A 20,009-nucleotide genomic window follows, 5' to 3' on the forward strand; every position below is an offset into this window, starting at 1 on the left:
TTTTTGTAAGATTTTCATTTCATTGTTCTTGTGACTCAGATTATTGACGTATTTGCCGCCGAATGTCTGCTTAAAACCTGTATTTGAGTGTCAGCGGAGCTTGTGTGTGTGCGCGCGTGTGAGTGTTTCTGTGTGTCTCACCGTGTGTGCGTGCGCGCGCAGCCAGTGCCGTGCGCTGGAGGCTTATGGTAATTGCGGTCTCCCGACTGGCCTTCTGGGTAGAGTCTGCGCGAGTGGGAGTGGAGCGAGTCGCTCGGTCTCGGCAGCGTTCATACATTCTGTGCGGCACTCCCCGTACAGCTCCGTGCGTCCTCGGTGCGAACCGAGGGGCTCCGACCGGGCTGTTTCTCTACCATTCTGGAAAGAGGGAAAGCGGAAGGAAAAAGCGAAGCGGAATAACCTTCAGCGAACCCTCCGACACACGGGCTCCGCCGTCGCAGAGGACATGGAGTGACGGAGAGCGGGAGAAAGGGGCTTTTTCCGAGGACGGCGTGCTCCGTTGAAACCCAACATGGCGCTGCTGCGAGGTACGGCCGAGCTGAATTAATTTCTCCGCGAATCCGCCGACCTCGCCACCTGTATCCTTTTGAGGGCCCGGGTCGATCGGCGCAGAGCTTTCTGACTTCCAGGACCTTGAAGGATTTTTCTTTTGTGGATTTCTCCGTGCCCCGACGTGTGTCTTTTTTGTTGTTTTTTTTTTCTCCGCGGCGCAAGATCTTTCTTTTTTTTTTTTTGGTTGCTCTCTGGAAACCCAAGTGACATTTTTTTCAGCTTCAAAAAGTCCGCTTTGAATAGAAGATACGGGCAAGAGTTGTCCGTAGACAATAAAATCGAGCCATCGTGGTTTATATGTAAGATTTGTGTCGTTTCGTGACAAGTGGATAACCTGTTAGACACTTTTAGTCGTCTTTTTCTTTTTCTTTTTTTTTCTTTGGTCGGGATCGTCTGTCTCCAGCAGACGGGACCGTAACTGGGGCCAGTCTACGTACGCAGCCGATCGCTGCCCTCCGAGTTAACTTGACAAAAACAGGAAAGAGACGCGAGTCGGACCACGGCTGGAACTTGCACCAATTACCCAGGTGAGGCAATCAATGACATATGAGAACGTTTTTTTTTCCATCAACATGTGTGATGTGCGATGTGAAATCCCCTGCCCGGGGACAGAAAACGTGCTGCGCTGTGTGCGCTTTAATGGTACCTACTGTAACGGCCAAGATGTTTTAAATGATCCAGTGCTTTCACGTGACGTGCTTTTTTTTTTTTAAATCAAAAACAGCCTTCTTGTGTGTTTGAGTCCGATCCCGTTAATCCCGATGTGCTGCGCAGAGACTGGGAGAGGATCGGCCACTTCTAAGAATAGCGCATAGGGTGGTCTTTGTGCGTTTCGGCGGGGCAGTGGCATGTGGTTGATAAATAACACGCGCGCGCGCGCATACACACACACACACACACAGACGATGATCCCAGCGCGAGTTTTGTCTTTTAACAACTGTTCTGTCAACCGGACGGAGGTGAGAAGGACGTCCTGGAGATTAGCGAACTTGAAAGTGGCGCCGTCCTCGGCGGTGACTGTTGAGGCTTTTCGCACCCCGTTGTGTGACGAAGAGAGTGAGCGCTTGTGGGGCTGAGGGATGGAGTGTGTATGCACGCGTGTGCGTGCGCGCACACGGAACTTCTGCGCTAAACAAGGTTACGGAATCGAGCCTCGCCCTACCAAAGGCGAGCGAGCGGTGCTGTTGACACACAGCTCAGCTCGGCTCAGTTCAGTTGGAGGGCATCCCCGCGATGTATGCGTGCTGCTGTGACAGCTGAGTGTGTGCGCGTGGGGCGGGTGGGTGGCGGGGCTTTGTTTGCACAGAGTGGACGTTGATCAGTCGTCTCATCGGTCCCAGAGGTGGTGTTGGGGAAAGGTGCGGGGGCTTAGGGCCAGAGACTGGACGCGGGACTGCACCGCTCACCTTCCTGTCGAGTTGATGGAAACCGCTTTGGCTTTGTGCCATCTCTCTCTGCCTGTCTCTCTCATCACGTCTTGCAGATGTTCTCGGATATGACTTCCACTACACAGCGTGTTGTTCCACTCTCTCTCTCTCTCTCTCTCACGCACGCACACACGCACGCACACAGTCTTACTGTGCGATTCGTTGCTTTCCAGATGAATATTCGTTGCGCACGGAGGATCAGTGTGAGGCCAGTTAGCGCGTGTGTCACCTCTCACACTTTCATATCATCGACACTGCCTACTCTAATCAACATTCTCTTCTTATTTTCCCAACGATTTCCCTCATAGTTTTACGGGCTTTGCCTCAGCCGTTTTTCTTTCTTTTTCATCTGCATCTTTTAAATATTTATTCCCCCCCTCATGCACCTTTGTGGGTGACAGCAGTCAACTTGAACCACAATTTTATAAAGTTGCTGCCTAATTGAAACGTGTACTGTAAGGCGTGTTTGGATGTGTTCCAGACGGTATTATAACAATTCTTTAAAGCTCCTCTGCGGGCTACAAAGACCAGCAAAGCAGCCTTTAGCGGCACTTTATATATGTGTTTTAAGTTTATCGGGACCGGTTCCAAAGCGCAGAGAGCGACTCCTGTCCGGGGAATGTTCCCTCTCGTCCTGCCTGTCCTGGAGCCACACGGGCGCTAATTAGGGGGACGCTCTCTCCCGGGACGATCGATGCGCCTCATATTGGCTGGCTCCAGCTCGTTGACGAGCTTAGCGATGGAAACGGCGCCTGAAAAGACCACTTCGGTCAAAGCAGCCAATCCGCGCGGGGGAGACTGTGCGAGATCGCTCAGAACGCAAACGTCTGCACGGTTGACTGCGCGAACAGATTGGAGTAACAGGACGTCGCGTTGGGGGCGTTTCGAAGAAACGGGGCAGGGGATTACCTGGTCTGTGTGTGTTTGCTTGGGTGGGTAGGGGGGGTACTTTAAGGGGGCTTTGATGCAGAATGAAAGCTTTGTTGTGTTGGGATTAAACGGCGCTCTTAATTGGCGCAGCGAGGTAAAGGACACCTGCAGTTCGATTTTTTTATTTTTTTTTTATTTTTTAAACGCACAAAGGGGGGAAAAAACCTAAAACGTTTGGTAAATCTGGACTGTTTGGATGTGCGATAAGAGCATGTAGTTATTCCCTATAAATAGCTTGTTTTTGTGCTGCAGTGGCGCTCTGCTTCCTTGGCTTTAATTTGGATGCAAATGACAGGTTACAGAGACTCGCTCTTCCGTTTCAAGTGCGTAACGTTATGACCTCTGGTGTGAGTGTTTTTCTGTGCCACTTTGGTGGGTTTTAAATGTCTGTAAACATTAAGGGTGTGTGTGTGTGTGTGTGTGTGGAGAGAGTGACATCTCCGTCCTACCTCGAAACTTCTATTTGAGCAAACCACAAACTCTGATGGCTGCTGATCCTTCAGTAATGGACCAACAGACGAAGAAAAAATACTTCACATTTTGTGTGGGCCGAGTTTATTTTTAGTGCCCCCGTGTTTTGTGCATCATTTTTCCACTGCGCGGTGAAGTCGGCGTGAGACTGATCTGTTTTCCAGGTGTTGGAGCACATAAGGGGAGAGCTGCTTGCCATGCTACCCCCCCCCCCCCTCTTTTCTCTCCCCTTTCACACGAGAGGACTTCGCATTTCTTTCACCCGCGGTGTTTAATTGCCGGGGCCTATTAGCAGTCAAAATGAGGTGTGAAGGTTCTAATGTTCTTTTCTACGACATAAAGAAAGCAGCGCCACGAATCATCCGTCCAAGTTTACATAGTGTGGATTCATGATAAACGTTCCGCAATTTCCGTTGTGTGAATTAATGTCTGAATCATTACACACCCGAGAGACCACGCTTTAAAGCGGTCTACAGTAGTTACGGTTACTTGCAAGTTGATGGACGCACGCGCACACAAAAATAAATAAGAAATAACCCGAAGGCGGCACCAGCTCCGGGCCTGATGGGGCTCGTCGTCACGCTGAGTGATGTGTGACAGTGGTTGTGTCAGTGTGAGGCTCCGTGGGGCGGATAAAGGACCTGCTGCGCTGAAGAGAAAAGGGACAAGCACACCGCCTCCATTTTAAACCCATTAGCCTCCTGTTTGTCCCTATTTTCTAATCTGGAATCAATAGGGAACACGCGGGGAATATTACGCACAGAGAGAGTATGTCAATACAATCACGGGGCCACTTTTGCTCATCAAACCTAATGTGTTTGGAAGGGAAATGGGCGAGGAAATGGGTATAATTCGTGAAAAGAAATGCCGGTGTTGTGTTTTGTATCAAGACAAGAGGCACCGAGAGCTGTTTTTATTGTTGTCGCGCTCGCTTTTTTTTTTCTTCCTTCTCTTTTTTTTTTTTCCTTTTTCTTGCCTGGATATAAAACAACAGTCTTCATTGCTGCCGGCGCTGCACTCGCTGCCGAGGCGACATGCATGTGAACAAAAGCTGAGGCACGACACAGAGCCGCGGAGAGATCGGTTTTCCAGGCGCTGCGCTGCTCCCGGAGGAGACGTCACGGTTTGATTGAAGCTATGCTCCGTGCTGGCCTCCCGGGAGTTTGCGATGAAACGGGAGAGCCCCCCTCCCTCCCTTCCCTCCCCCCTCCTTTTCTCTCTCTCTCTCTCTCTCTTTCCTTTCAGCGCTCTACAAAGCTTTTTGTTTCGACGAGGTCTGGTGCGCACGGGTCACTTCCCCGCAGAGACGTGTCGGCCCCCGGTACGGTGTTACCCGGGCGCAGGGACGAGCGGGGACGCAGCCACATCGCTTTCTTCTCCACCCCTACAGCCGCCTGACATATTAAAGCTGATGTTTCCACAGCCGATTACCCTCAGATGTTTAAGTCGTGTTCCTAGACATTAAGCTCTCCCAACTGTTCAAAGCGTTAGAAGTCACCAAAAGCAACATCTGGACGGATTCGCTTATAAAAGCCAGACCAGTTTGAATGATTTGAATACAGGGATCTATAAATAAGATCTAAATCTCCCCAAGATTGCATTCAGCTCACTGACCTCGTTGTGGCCTATCGGAAGATTGATTTGGCAGCAGAGGACTGATGACACACCTCTCCTCCCTCCTCTGCGTCTGTGCAGGCACGGTCTTGATCGGGCCTCCTCGTTTGCTTATAGGCGTCGGTGCCTCGGGCATCTCTGACGAAATCCCACAGACTCTTGGCAGCGCAGCAGGGTAACAGCTCGAGGAGTTTATTACACCACTTGCCTTCAAAGCTGGAATGTGTTATCTGCAGTTTGGAAGGAGCTCGAGTTAGCTCCAAAGCTTTTTGACATGGAGTTGGAGGGTTTTAAACCACCAAGTCAATGTGCACGAGCCTTTCTTTTGGGTATCTCGTGCTCATATTGGTCAGAAATACGTAAAACATGCGTGACAGTAACCGAGCTTCCTTCAACCAGCCGTCCTACTTGTAAAAGTGCGCCATAAGTTCGGATGGTCTGCTTAGCGTTGTGAGATGGTTCAACGTCACGAGTTTTTTAGTCCGGAACGTTCAACACGAGAGCGATGTCAGCATTATTGAAACAAAAAGGCCAAGAAAGCTCCTTTAGGCTCGTGCATGCGCATCTCTATTACAATCGAGTCCTTTGGTGACATAAAGGGCCATTTAGTCCTCATTTGGCCCGGGATGAATAGAGCCAGTTCAGCGGGTGCCGCCCGGGCCCCAGTAACAGAGGGAGGGTGGGGAGGGGTGGGGGTGCGCACAATGTCACCGTTGTTGACGGCCGTGCTGCTGTTGCTGGGGGGTTTGAACCGTGCACCGACTTGCATGCGGCTGTGTAGCGGCCCGGGAGGACGCAGGGGCCCCTTGTTTACAACTCGGCCGCTAATAATGTGACAGCTGAAGGGCCGCCGCCATCTCCTTCCAGCTCTGCGCTCCAGCAGCAGCAGCAGCACTCTCCCCCCCCCCCCCCCCCCCCCCCCCTGCTCCCTCCGTTAAATCTAAAACTACAGTGAGAAACGGCGTGTCAACTTTTCACAGGGTCTTCATCGTGACGATCAATTGGACCATTTGGCACGCGTCAGCCTGATGATCAATAACAATTAAAATTGCGCTGGCGTTCTCTTCCTCGCCTTTTCTCATTACGACGCTGGGTGTTGAAGCCGGTGAGCGCGTGGCACGAGGCGGAGCAGTTTTTACCCGGGCTGCCCTTTCGGTCCACGCTCCTCGCTTATTCCTCTGAGATTTGTTCCCACTGATTCCTTGTTTTGCTCACCTGCGCGTTCAGAATTCCTCTCGCTCTGGGCGCACGTACCGGTGAAGTGTGTGTGTATGTTTGTGTGTGTGTGTGTGTGTGTGTGCGCGCGCGCGCGTGCGCCCGCATTTAATCCGTGTTTATCCTCACCCCACCCCCGTCGCTGCGGAGATTATCCTGCGTCACACTGCATTTTTTTCCCCCTTTAGAGCTGATCGGAGCTCTGCGCTTCAGAGAGCTTGGCCCTGGCAAAGCTCCAGGGACAAAGAGCGCGAGGGCGCCTTCAGCCGACGCACGGTTAGACCTAGATTCCTCGCTTCGCAGCCACTCCGCGCACCGTGAAAACGGGACGGCGCAAAGACCAGATCACAAAGACGGTGCTTGTTTGCATATATTCACATTTTCACCTCGTGTTTGCCTCGGTCTTGGTCGTGAATCAACTTGTGAGGAGAGATGGAAAAGCTTCTGCTGGTGACATCGCACCACTTCTCTCACCAGCACGCGCGCGCCGTCGCACAGACGAGCCCGCATGTGGTGCTGCTCTGCACAGGGAACAGGGAGGCCTCCGTCGTGGTGGAGGAGATGATGCGCGTTGCCGGTGTTTGTTTTCGTTCGCACACGGCGGGTCAAGGAGAGTTCAAGTCAGAAACGAAGGAAGAGGACGGTCTTGTTTCCTCTGATTTGTTGTTATCACTTTGTCCCGGTTTATTCGTCGTCTTTTAATGAGGACCAAGTGCAGAAATACAAACCCAGCTCCCCTCCAAAAAAAGAACCGGGGGGAGGAAGGGGAGCAGTGGTTTTCTGTTTAATCATGCGAGTCGGAGCTGCGCTCAGCAGTCTCCTTTTTAAACGCAGCACCGACCGCTGTGCTCCCCCCGTTGTTCCCCCCCCTGCCTGCTGCTGCTGCCGCTGCCGCCGACCAGTGTGATGGATTGGACGGCCGTCGGGAGTTGTTTGTTGCACAAACTATTCTTAGCTGCGGGGATGGGCGTCAACACGCTGCCTTTTCCTCCTTTCCTATCCCCTGCCTGTTCTCCTCTCTCTCCTTCCCCTCATGGTGTGATATTAGATCCGGATTTGGTCCCAGATTCTACTCAGACACCAGACTTGTTGGCTTCTCGTTCAAGGCTGTTGGACATTTGACTCCCCACAGGCCCGCATTTCATCTCTCCCATGGATTATTGATGCCAGTGTTAGATGAGCATTATTGCCTTAAGTATAGCCTAAAAAATCAGTCCACACCAGCCCACTGAAAATATCTATATGTTCTATTTGAGTGCTTTTGCAATATTTACAGGCTCGTGGCTCGGGCTGTTTAGTGCTTTTTAAGAATATGGGAGTACTTCAGAGCCTGGAAAATATAAGACATTTGAGTGGGCTATTCCGTGCAGACCATGCGGTTCGTCATTGACATTTGCCCTGTAGCCTCTCATCTTTGCTGGATGCTCTTCAGTTGATGTGCGAATATCCAGACAAGCCATGACTACCGCGCTGTGTACGAGATGACGTCAGAAGCCACCAGAAAGCATGTTTGTTGCCGCTGAGCAGTCTGTTCCCCGCTGTCTTTTTTTTTTTTTTTAAATAAAAAAATCTTTATCAACATAGAGCTATGTTTATGCCAGAGTGAAATAGGACTGCGTTGTCGGTTGAGGTTTTGTTTTGGTTGAACAAAACTGTCCATAAACTCTTGAAATCATCGCCTTACTGCACGTGTGACGCCTCACGCGAGACAGGAAACGGGAGAGATGAGATTTCTCAATAAGTCTCTGCGCTGGGGAGGTGGAAACGCACACGTGGCCCGCCCGCACGCACGCCCGCACGCACGCTCGTTGCGCTTCTGACCAAGCGCGCGCGCACCGTTTCGGTTCCGTCAGATGCGGATGTCGTCGAAACGGCGAGGAACTGTGCCCGGCGGGGGTGGATGGGGTTGTTGGGGGCTCTCAGCAGGCTGATTAATGTGCCCCGGGTCACGGCAATAAAAGCGGCGTGCCAGCGGCGCGGCAGCGAGGCGTTTTCTCTGCGGTGATCGAGGAGCCGAGTTTCTCCTCTGCTCTCCGCGAAGCCTCGCTTTTTCTATTTAAAGCCTCTCTTACTCACCGTCTCCCACTTCATTCCTCCGCTGGCTCCTGTGACAGGGCTGCTTTGTGGAAACAGCCGCACTAAAGAGCGATCAAGTCATTTCTCGAACTTGCACATTTGCCTTGAATTGGAAGCTAAGAGGGGCGATATCGTCACGTTTCTCCGTCATTGTTTGGATCGTGCCTCTCGAGACCAGGAAGACCACGTTAAGATGCCACTTGACCCAGTAAAGCCCATACATGTTCAGTGATGTAGCTGTTTTTAACCACGGAGCAGATTTATGAATACCATATTTGTGTGGCTGGTCAGGTGTCGAATCCCCCCCCCCCCCCCCCCCCCCCCCCCCCAAAAAAAGGTTGTGGTCTCACTAATGTAAGAGCACAGCTCTTAAAAGGTAGAGCTTTATTTTGCCACCATATGAACATAACATAAGCACAATTGGGAGAAAATTTCTCAAAAATTGCCATTACCACAGTTTTAAGTTTATTAAGCCCCCCCCCCCCCCCAAAAAAAAAACAGCACCAAACTGATAGGAGCACTGGTTCAGCAGCAAATTGTGGAATTTGTCCTTTAACAAACTGTGGCCAGCATGAATGATGTGTATCTGGATTGTGTGTATTCTAAGCATTCAGAAATGAAAGGACATTCCACACAGACAGAGCGATCTTGATGGCTTTTTTTCTATTGAACTTAAAAATAAAAAATAAAAAAAAAACCTTTTCGCATGGTGTTTTTCTAAAGCTGTTTTTTTTTTTTTCCCTTCCAAACTCAGTTCGGGGTTCGTGGTAAAAACTGTTCTTAGTTGTCTTCCTTTTCCTGGACTCTAGCTTTGAGTGTGTGCTCTGGTGTGAGTATGTTGTTGATCTGTGGCTCTGTGTTGGCGGGTGGTAAATGGTCTCCCACCGAAGTGGTCTGTGATGCATAATCTTCCCTCGCTCTGCTGGCTGAGGCAGCCGAGAGAGCAGGTCAAAGAGGGCAAAGGAAAATCAGTGTGTGAGGAACGTGACTGAATAGACGCGGCCCCGCTGTGCTCGTCAAGCCCACAGGGTGGGCAGTGTGGGGATAAAGGGAGGGAGGGGGGGGGGGGGGGGTGTTGACAGATGAGAGGGGAGCCCACTTACACATCGTCACTTGATTGAAATTCTATGTAGCTGTGATGCATACATTGATTTTCTTTTTTTTGGTAACCTTGCTTTTAAGTACGTGTAACCCTAAATTATAAAGTGTTGTTTCTTTAGAAACTGACAATTTTGTCTTGTCAAAATTTTTGTGGCAGTGGTATGGCAACATAGCTGTGGTGTGTGTGTGCGTGCGTGTGTGTGTGTGTGTGAGACAGAGCCAAGATACTGACTGCTAACCGTTTGTTCATCTCCACAGGGCAACATCTGTTCGTGATGTCGATGCTGAGGCACAAACTAATCTGGAACTGAGACAAGGAAACCACATCACACAAAACATGGCAAGTCCCCAGGTTCATTCTAAATATCAGTTGACACAATTCATTGTCATATGGGGGGGGGGGTGCTTTTGCATGCGTGCAATCTGAACCACAGCTGTTCTCATAATCAATTTACTCTCTTTTTCTTTTCTTTTTTTCCTTATCTTTGTAGGTGGATGCCAGGTTGACGCCCCTTGCGGCGATGGGGCTGGATCGAAGCACTCTGATACATGACGGTCTTCGGCTCCATAGTGGGGTCGTGTACCCGGGGATCAGAGCACTGTCAGCGGAGAAGAGCCGAGACACGCCATCCCTGCCACTCACTTATAACAGGGATGGTCTCCCAGAACTCATTTACAAGCCCGATGGTCCTCTTGACAGTCGTAAGGTTGCAAATGGATACTTGGGCCTCTACAAGAGCACCCATCCAAGTCTCCACAAGCCTGTGCTGGTTCCTGGAGCTGAGGGTCTAGGCTTGGAACGCAGAGTGGGGCCAGGAGAAAAAGCCTCAGAACTTGGCCTGGGTGGTGGTGGTGGATACCTCCGAATGCCTTGGCTTAGCCCTTACCCCGAGGCGAGCATGTATCCTTTCATGGACACATCCAAGTACGCAGCTCTAAACATGTACAAAGCCTCCTTGCTCAGCCAGCCCAACCCGTATCTTCCTCAGCACCTGCCATACCCACCTCTGTGTGCAGCCCAGGGGGCCAGCGTCACCTCTGCTGCAGCTGTTTCTGCTGCTGAGAGACTCTATTATATGCCCCCCTACCCTCCCTCCCCCATCTCTTCTCCCCTGGTGGCACCCCCGATGAGGATTCCCGCAGTCACAGTTGCCCCCACGTCACTGGTACACTGCCAAGACAAGGGACTTGGTGTTGCGTCTCCGTTTGCACAGCAGCTTCATCCTCAGCACCATCAGGCTGCTATGGACAGAGAACGGTCCCCGAGCAGGAGCAGCAGACCAAGCAGACCTCCCTCCAGGAAGGGCTCCAGCAACAACAATAACACCAGTAGTACCAGCACTAGTGGCACCAGTGTTGGGAATAATAACAGTGTACCTGCTGATTCCTCTCATATGTCTTCTCGCCTCCCCCAGCCTCCCCCTCCGCCTACTCTCCTTGACAAAGCACTGGATTTGCAAAGGCCAGTTGCCAGGATAGGACAACCATCCACCTCCTCCACATCTTCAATATCTGTGTCATCCTCCTCTACGCAGTCCATTCCTCATCCTTTCTCTGTTAGCAGCATGGCATCTGAGCAGCCCTGTCCTGCCCGACCCAGCCCCCACAAACCCAGGCCGAGGGATGGGGCCCCTGAGCACAGAAGTGCAGGGGCTGAGAAAGGACGCAGCAGGTCTCCTTCCAAAGTAAATTTCGAGAGGCCAGCTCCCCCACCCCAAGCAACCAAAGACTCAGCAGAGAAGCCACTTGATTTGTCTGGAAGAATGCTGGAGTTAGGACTGCCTGCCAATGGATTTCCAGTTAAGATGGACACTATCTCATCAGGTGCTCGTTACGGACTCCCACCTAGTCGGGAGCTACTAAAGGAAAATCTGTCCCTCTCTCCTTCCTCCCATCCTCATTCTGTTGTCAGCAGCACTTCTTCAAAGGTCTCAGAGAGGCCAGAAATGATCAGCACTTTACACTCCTCCTGGGTTGTACCAAGCCCATCTCCCTCCCACACTCAGCACACACTAGGCTTGCCGCCCTCTCCGAGGCCAACCGCAGATTTGGGCCTTTCACAAGCCAAAGGCTCCTCACCGTCTGTTATCAAAAACAAGGGCCTGGAGAGAGTTCTTCCGCAGCAACGAAGCTCATCCTGTCCAAGGATGGGAGAACCTAATCATAATGTTCCTTCCACTCAACACTGTAGCTCCTCTCTGGTCAGCTCAAGGGCACATTCTCCCAAACCGAACGGCGAGTGGGTCAAACATGGCCACAGTCAGTCAGAGAATCACAGAGAGGGAACGGAGAAGTCCTCGCAGACCACTAAGAGAGGCGAAACGGCTCAAGATGTGTCGTCCTACAAGAGGCCATGTTTAGAGAATGGTCACCTTTACCTTCCTCAAAGTGAAGCTTATCTGAACCACAGTTTGGCTTATGCCAACAGATATCTGCACTACCCCATCCCTGATGGCATGGCGCTACACTCTGTGCCAATTTCAGGGAAAGGCCCAGTCTATCCTCACCCAGTATTGCTGGGCAACAATAGCCTTTACCCAACCCACCTGGTGCCAAAACACCCTTTATCCTACCACAACCTCCCAGCTGGTCCAGGGGGGGAATACCTCACTTATAACTCACAGGAGATGGCCCATCCCTTGATGCAGACGCACACTGACAGCAAGCTCCCAGAGAGGGCAGATGCAGCATTGAAGCCTCGGGGACAGGAGAAATCTCGGGGAGCTGTGGAAGAAAGCGGGAACCACAGAGATCACAACACAGGGAAAGACACAGGCGAAGGAAACCAAATTAAGTCAGACAGGGAAGCAGGAGTTCAAGGACAGGGTGGCAGTCAAAACAAAAACTCGTCCTCATCTGCAGTATCCAGAGAAAAGATTGTCTGCATCGACCTTGTACATTCTGACACTGATATTGAGTCTACTCCGACAGTCCACAGACAACCCTCTGCTGAGGCTGGCACAAAGGTTAACCAAAATGAATGTCATAATAACAAAACTCTGACAAAGACTGACTATGAGCCAAAACACCAACACCATCCATATCCGATCCACTCTGGAGAGAACGCCAACCTAAAGCCGAGCCACACCGATGGACAGCCAGACCCTCTCTTTGGGAAGGCAAAGGTTCACCAGGATGCTGCCTGTCCTGTGGTGACATCGAGCACATCTCCAACTTCTCCGGGGCAGGTGTCCCAAGGAGAGGAGAGCTCAGAGGAGCAGAGCTCCAGCCTGGACCCTGGAGAGCAGGACCAGAGCACCTTGCGCTGTGCCCGCACCTCTGGGGAGCGCAGCTCTGGTAAGGACAAAGCAGACCGCGACGTCCGAGCTCCTCATCTGACGCATCACTGCGCTGGGTTTGCGAAGGAGTCGGAGCGGGAACAAGTGTGCAAGACGGAGGCTGAAAAGGAGGACAGTATTGTTGATCTTGGGGAGTCCCAAGGAGAAGGGGACGATGACGAAGAAGAGGGTGGCCAGACTTCATCTAAAAACTCTCGTAGATCCAGCCTGGCCAAAAGGATCGCCAACTCCTCTGGCTACGTTGGCGACCGCTTTAAATGTGTCACCACTGAGCTGTACGCTGACTCCAGCAAGCTGAGCCGCGAACAGAGAGCGCTGCAGGTAAGTGCCGTAGCATTTGTTGTGTGTCTTTACAGTAAATCAATTTGTTATTGGGCTCTAGAGAGGTCATTATGACCAATTGTGTTCATGTGCAGACATTTCAGACACACCTTGACGTATAACACATAAAACTACACAGAAATGAACCCCACGTAAGCCGCTGTCTATTCCTTGCTGCAACATTCAGAACTGCCTCTGTAACGATCCCTGCATGAAATTGGCGTACTCTGCATTTACAACACAGTAGAAAACCATATAAGAGCCGCCATGCTACTGTCTTGGCCATAGATTTGGCCTCCTCTTTAGTTTATCATTGTCTTGAGTTTAGGCCTTCTTTCAGGTGTGGGCGGTTCAAAGGTTAAACATGACTGCCATCTCTGTGTGTTGATTAGCGAGCAGCCATTGTAAAGGTTATTTCTGTGCGTGCGTGCGTGTTTGTGTGTCCGTACGTGCCTGTCCTTGTGTGACTGCCTTGGGGGCTAAAGCATGTGTTAGTGCTGACTGTGCTATACAGACACATACAGTGGCTTCAGAGCATGACTGTGACACCCTCACAGTTCACACTGCCTTTGGCTATGCTTAACCCCAAGGTTAGGGGCAGTGGAGGGCTTGTAGTGCACTTAACAACCAACAGCTGCCCTTTTTGGGGTTCCTCTAAGGCTTTCTGCATGCCCACACCCTCCAGTCACTATCCTCCCCCAACCCACCTCCCTCTGATGGCCAATGCTGCCCTGCCTGTTTGCTGTCCAAGGTCATAATTCTCCCCATCCCATTGGCTAAAAGACCCTGTCTCATAACATGCATCACATGACCTCTATAAACACACAATTACGGCAATATCCCCATACACTTGGCTCTCATCCAGTGTCATTCATACACACAGATTGAGTTACTCATTTTGAACTGTTATCTCTTGGGTTCCTCACTTTCAATGCTCAGGAATACAAAGAAACAAAGATATACCAACTATTTGCTCTGAGGCAGATATCTTAATAGGTTGCACATGTCTGTCTATGTTGTGAATGCACTCTAGAAAATGTGGGTTTTGTCTGTGTCATGCTTGTCGATGCACAGCTGCAACAAAGCTATCAACACTGCATTTCTGATCATGTGAAAATGGGATGTGCAAAAAAAAAAAGAAGAAAAGATTTTTTTTTTTAATGAGAGGGCTAAAACTGAATTAATGTTTTCAATTATCTTAATGTTATATTGATTTCCTGTTTTTTCTTTCTCAGATTTGCCACCCCGTACAGTTCAGAATTGACTTTGTAGCTTTGATGCAGTGTTACTTGACCTGTTGAGTCACTTTAATTTAATTGTGTCATTTTGTGGGTTTGTGGCTGCCTATTGTGTGTGTAAAGAAACATGTGGAGAAACGTTAATCAATTTAAAAAGAAAGATGAAATGCTGGACAGATATATTGAGCCCCCCATTCTAATTGCTTAGATGGAAGTCATATCACGAGAGGGGAGTAATATAAGCCAACCTGCAGCTAACTGGGAGGTCAGTTCTTTACATTTCTTATCACATCTGCCTCTGACGGGCTCTGTCTCCTTTTGTATCGCTGCACACTCCTTTCCCTGCTCCCTTCTTTCCTCTTCTTCTCTCCTCTCTCTGCCTCAGGGCTTAGATGTATATGTTTCTTAGCCATGTTTATGTTTCAGGAAGGGAGATGCCAGGACTTAAGCCCCAGAGCGCATGGACTCACAGTGGCTGCAGTTGTCTAACCTGTGTCTTGATGTCATGCTTGTGATTTATCTGTCTTCCTTTTTGTCCTGTGTGTGTTTGTTTGTGTGTGTGGGTTTAATTTCTTTGGCGTTTTCTTTTATTTCATGACAATGTGATTTCTGATGCAATTTTTATTTTTTTTTTTGCTTCTGTAGCTGTTGAGGCCAGATTGAGGCTTAGAGAGGTGTATGTGCGCGTTGTGGGCAGATGATGAGTGGTTTTCATGGGTTCTATCTGCATTTTTGTGTGTGTACGCGCAGCGGGCAATGATGCGGTTCTCAGAACTGGAGCTGAAGGAGAAGGAGGGCGGCGGCGGCGGTGTGTGTGTGTCTGCCTCGGCAGCAGCAGCAGCAGCAGGACGGGAGCTGGCAGACGGCCAGCATAGAGAGCAAGCGCTGGAGCACTGCCAGCACATCACCAGGCAGGCAGAGAGGGAGGGTGAGTAACAGCACCACACACACTAACACACACACACATCAAGAAGAGGCGCACAAACAATAGAAAAGGTGCGTGTGCACTCCCGCTCACGTGCATTTGCAGCAAATGCTGAGGCAAGTCTGGGGTCACTCTAAAAAAAGGCACAAAAACACATTTGCACACACAAGCCAGGGCAGGCCAATGAGCGCACAAGGGAGACGGTGAGGGGGAGTTTTATTTTCAAGAAGCCTTTTGTGTTTATCTGCGCAGAGAGGCGAAGGAGAGGGAGGGCAAGAAGGGAAGGAGGAGCAGAGATTGCGTGAGTGAAAGCGGGGGGGAGAGTTAGTGGGTGAAAGCGGATGGGAGAGCGCAACGGAAAGAGGAGGCAAAGGGGGGGTAGTTACATTGGCTGGGAGCCCAGCTGTGTGTTGGAGCGAGGCCGCGGCTGACGTGTGAGCCTAATTATGGCATGGAGAGAGACGGAGAGAGGGAGTCGGGGAGAAAGAGGGGAGGGGGGGGGGGCAGTGTAGAGTCACGCTCTATGTGAGAAGGGCGTGGTGCGGTCATGCTGTGGGGGTGGACAGAGAGGAGGGATGGGAGTCGCGGTGCGCAAAGTGGACGCAGGATGTTTTCTTGCCTGTCTACGCTGGAAGTGCAAGCGGCTGCACTGAACCATCAGCCCGCTGGCTCAGCTCACATCAGATTAAAAAGTCTTTACCCCATCAAAGTTTTACTGCCTGTCTTTAAAGCAGAATAAAAGCTGCCTGGTGTTTAACTGGCATTCTCCCTCTGTCAATCCCCCCCCCACCTCTTCTCGCTTTCTGTCTGGTTTGTGGCCCTTTCATCTTCCGTTGCCCACTCCTCTTGTTCCTCCGTGCCACTCTGCTTTGCTCAGGTGTCCGACCGGCGTACACCAACAACAGAGTTCCAGTCCTCCAGAGGTGCGGGGGCCATAGGGAGCTTTTGTCCCCAGGTCACGGGACCCAAGATGAGGCCCACCAAGGAGGGCTGAAGGATGGAGCCAGGAAGAGAGAGTCTGAGGAAGGTCTTTGTGTGCCTCCCACTCTCACACTGTCAAAAGGGTTTCTGGAGGAGAAGGCCTGCCCCGGCTTTGGACCCGCTAGGAAACGCCCAGTCGCTCTCAAGGCAGAGCAGGAAGACACACAGGAAGGAGAGAGGGCGTCCCACCCAGAGAAGAGAGCCAAGCTTTCTACGGGTGAGAATTTCATAAAACGTGCCTTGTCACCCACAATTCCACCCTGTGCTTTAAATCATCCTCTAACGCTTTTCATCTCCTTTCCATGCATCTCTCGTGCAGTTTTTGTTCCCCCTTGTGTGCGATGCTGAGTCCTCTCTTATCCCCTGTTCCTTCTTCAAATCTTCATATTCCTTTTGTTGCTCCCTCCTTCCCAATCAATCCCACGTTAAACCTGCGCCATCACGACGCTCGCGCTTCCTCTCCCTTCCCACTCTCTGTCCTGTTGTTTCGCTCTGTGTGGCAGCCAACTCTGAGGAGTGTTTAATCCTGCCTTTGAGCGGCGCGCGGGAGAGAAGCGAGGAAGAGGGACAGCCATTCTTTCTCCCTCTTCTTTCAACTCTGCCGTTCCACCACTGTGCTTACCCACCCTCTTCAAAGCTGCTCTTTTCTTCCACTTTCATCTCCTTTCTTTTTTCCCCTCATCTGTTTGGGTTACTTTTTCCTTTTTTTTTTCTTTTTTTTGTTGGCATGTGGTATCCGGCTTGCTCTGGCAGATGAGTCAAATACCCATCCCCTGTGAATTTCTTCAGAGAGAATCCTCTCTCTCTAGTTTTTATTGCTCTGTTTCTCTCCGATTCTTAACTTTTCTCTCCCTTTACTCCTCTGTAGGCTTTCTCTTGTGTGTGTGTGTGTGTGTGTGTGTGTGTGTTAAATTGAAGGCTTAGATAAGGTTTTGCCATTCATATGCATTTAGAAATTGAGGCTTTTGTTCTGTAGCTTTTATGTCCCTATTCACAGCATTCATGTATGTTGTAATTGGTGTCTTCAGGAAGACTGAAAAACATCTGTCTAAAATGTCAGTCACTTGAAAGAAAAACTGACATTTCTAAGGTTGTTTTGTCTTGAATTTTCCTCTCATAAGTGGGAGCGAGTGATCTTCTTTTAAGCATTCAGGTTTTACATTATTTTTCTGCAGATGAGCGCGAGCAGGCGAGTCCTGAGGAAGACGATGACGAGGAGGTGCGGAAGCTCAAGGTCTGCATCGAGCTCAAGGGACTGCGACTCAGCAAGCCTGCAGCAGGTGCTGCTTCACCTGACGGGCCCCACGTCAAACAGGAAAGGCCGTGGCCCCAGTCCCGGCTGGTGACCCCGGCCCAGAGCCAACGGGAACGCAAAAACAGGGCAGGAGAGCCCGAGGACAGAGCCACAGCGCAGAGGAATGACATCAACAGGAAATGGGGCTGCGAGAAACTGCTTAATGGTAAGAATGAACCACCAGTCGCACAAACCACAGTTGTTTTTTTTTTTTTTTTTTCTCTCTTTCTGAGTTCAGCTAGGGTAACGGAAATCTATCTTTGGCTCACGTTTCACTTTCTTCTTGAGCAGTCTGTCTGTTTAGGGGATTTCCCAAGAGCAGTAAGAGAAGTGTGGGCAGGAAAGGGGGGGTGGGGGTGGGGGGGGGGGGTGGCAGGCAGAGGAAACAAGGTAGGGGACTCTTCCTTCCGCCAGGGGAAAGGATGGGGAGTTGGAAAAGGGTCACGGGGACCACAAAACTCCAATTCAAGCCACCACACCCTCCCCTGAGTTTGGGCTTTTCTTCTTTTTTTTTTTGTGTTGAAATGCTCTGCTCTGTGAGGACGATGAAAGAGCAAATGAGGGAAGTGGCCGGTGGAGATACGCGTGGGCAGGTTCAGTGTGACTAATGTGTGATCAATGATTTTCTTTTCATTTTTCCTTTCTTTTCTTTTTTTTTTCCCCCCCCTCAAGACCAATCTCAGGGACGGGTGGATGGAGGATGCGGGCGGTGTATTATTAAAAGGAGGGTTTTTCCATTTTTCATATGCCCGAGCGGAGGCCAGGAGTGGCTCTGATGAAGAGCAGAGAATAAAAGAGCAGGGGAGATGCTAAAGGAAGAGAACAAACACGGGAAGGTTCTGGCTTTGTCGTCGCTACAGAAATTGTAGGCCTTGATTGGGCGCTGAATCTTTTTCTTTTTTTTCCCCCCTGTCTTTCAGCTTTATAGATAACATCACCGTGGTAACGGCTGTATTTCACAACAAGTACAGTTGTTCCACTGCGTGTCAGGGCTGTGATCTTTTTATTATTTTCTCAAAATGGCACTAATTTACTAATTGCACAAAGCACATTCATTTGGCGGTTAAAAATGTCAGACTCTACGGTGTCATTCCTTCTGGGATTACAATGCGACACTCAATCTCACTTTGCCTCTCTTTTGCTTTCAGTTTGGAGATAGTTTAATGGGTTTTTAAAAGGTTATTCTTCAAGTTGTACTGAAACCAGAATGTTATCCGAGTACATTGAAAATCACAAATGTATTTCCAATAAGCTGTTAAACCGTATCTTGACATTGCGGTTTCAAGGGCAGGTTTTTATTTTTATTTTTTTTGAATGAAAATGGATTATCGGCAGATCAAACCCAACGGTGCCACATTCGTTTGCAGATATTGCTCCCAGAGGTGTCCCTGCGGCAGTGAAAAAGTGCATGCAAGACACTCTGGGGGTGTTTATCTGAGCCTGTGTGGTGCGTGTGAGGGCGTTTTTTTCCTTTTTAAATTTTTTTTTCTTTGGCCAGCAGGCGTGCTGTGCTCCCAGACAGCTCTGTGTGCTCATTAATAAACCAACACAGGGTGAGAGATGGCCTTGCAATACCTTCCTGTCCTCCCTTTCCACTGAGCTCTCACACTCTTCCTCCCTCTTTTCCTCTCCTCCTGCTCCAGGAGTGGCTGCTCCTACCCTTCCCCCCAGCCAGCTGAAGGACAGAGCGCATCCGCCGAACCCCTTCTCAGGTGACCGTGGCCTCAAAGAGCCCAGGAGGGGCCCTCCTTCCCCAGCCCCAGAGCCGTGCATTGGAGGAACCCCTCCTCTCAAGCCCCGTCGCCATAGTGACACGGACAAACCCAAGGGCAAGCGACCGTGCAAGACCAAACACACCAGCCAGAGGGAGCGAGAACGGGAGAAGAGGAAAGAGGCCGCACCTAATAGCCCGGGCCAGCTCTCTGCGGCTGATCTGGGAGCAGCTGAGGATGACAAGGTGAGTGCTGATATGGTGTTTGGCCACGATACAGGCGTCTGGATGTTTGCAGCAACAGAGGCTGTTTCAGTATGCCTGTCGGCGCCTCTGATTATGCAGCTGGGAAAGGGAGGGAGGGAGGGACGGAGGAAGGAAGTATGTTTACAATGTTTAGAGGGCTGCTGGAGCTTTGACCTCCCCGTGCCCTTAGCGACTCCCTGCGGAGGCCCCGCGTGCGTGTGTGTTTGTCTCTGGCCTTAATTGTCGAACGTGTGTCATCTGTGCTATTTTGCGTGTGAGTGAGTGTCTACGTGTTGGCAAGCGCTCCCTGACAACAAAACCCCGGAGCAATTATACATCACGCTCGGTCCTGAGTGAGCGTGAGGAATGTGGCAGCCCTGGTGGAGCGCATGAAGTTCAAAGCGGAGGGGAAAAAAAAAAAAAAATGAGCACGAGGGAAAAATTGAGGGGAAAGGGGGGGGGGAGGCTATTCTTTTTCCGCCTGCGCTGCTCTCCTCCCCTGCTCCTCCTCAGCCTGACAGCTGCTTCGACATGGAATTCCACTGAGAGGGCACACACTCTCACACGGGCAACTCCCTTTTTGGTGTGTTGCGCTCTGGAGGGCTCTT

At 50.6% G+C, this 20,009-nt stretch overlaps 1 protein-coding gene across 2 annotated transcripts in view; it reads left to right on the forward strand.

The window, feature by feature from the left end:
- The first annotated feature begins 219 nt into the window (after window positions 1-219).
- Window positions 220-20,009, forward strand: part of bcor (BCL6 corepressor) — a 30,692-nt gene continuing 10,902 nt past the window's right edge. Inside the window, exons 1-8 of one of the 2 annotated variants that reach the window (XM_072396664.1) lie at window positions 220-1,079; window positions 9,645-9,726; window positions 9,878-13,006; window positions 14,453-14,509; window positions 14,995-15,172; window positions 16,047-16,367; window positions 17,326-17,610; window positions 19,088-19,401. In XM_072396664.1, the coding sequence (XP_072252765.1) occupies window positions 9,724-9,726; window positions 9,878-13,006; window positions 14,453-14,509; window positions 14,995-15,172; window positions 16,047-16,367; window positions 17,326-17,610; window positions 19,088-19,401 (4,287 nt within the window). In that variant the 5' untranslated portion in view covers window positions 220-1,079; window positions 9,645-9,723. The remainder of the gene's footprint in view (window positions 1,080-9,644; window positions 9,727-9,877; window positions 13,007-14,452; window positions 14,510-14,994; window positions 15,173-16,046; window positions 16,368-17,325; window positions 17,611-19,087; window positions 19,402-20,009) is intronic. The other variant, XM_072396665.1, reaches the window with a different exon arrangement.

This window comes from Leuresthes tenuis, unplaced genomic scaffold, assembly GCF_036924035.1.
Source record: "Leuresthes tenuis unplaced genomic scaffold, fLeuTen1.0.hap1 SCAF_12, whole genome shotgun sequence".
In the NCBI taxonomy this organism is placed as follows: Eukaryota; Metazoa; Chordata; class Actinopteri; order Atheriniformes; family Atherinopsidae; genus Leuresthes; species Leuresthes tenuis.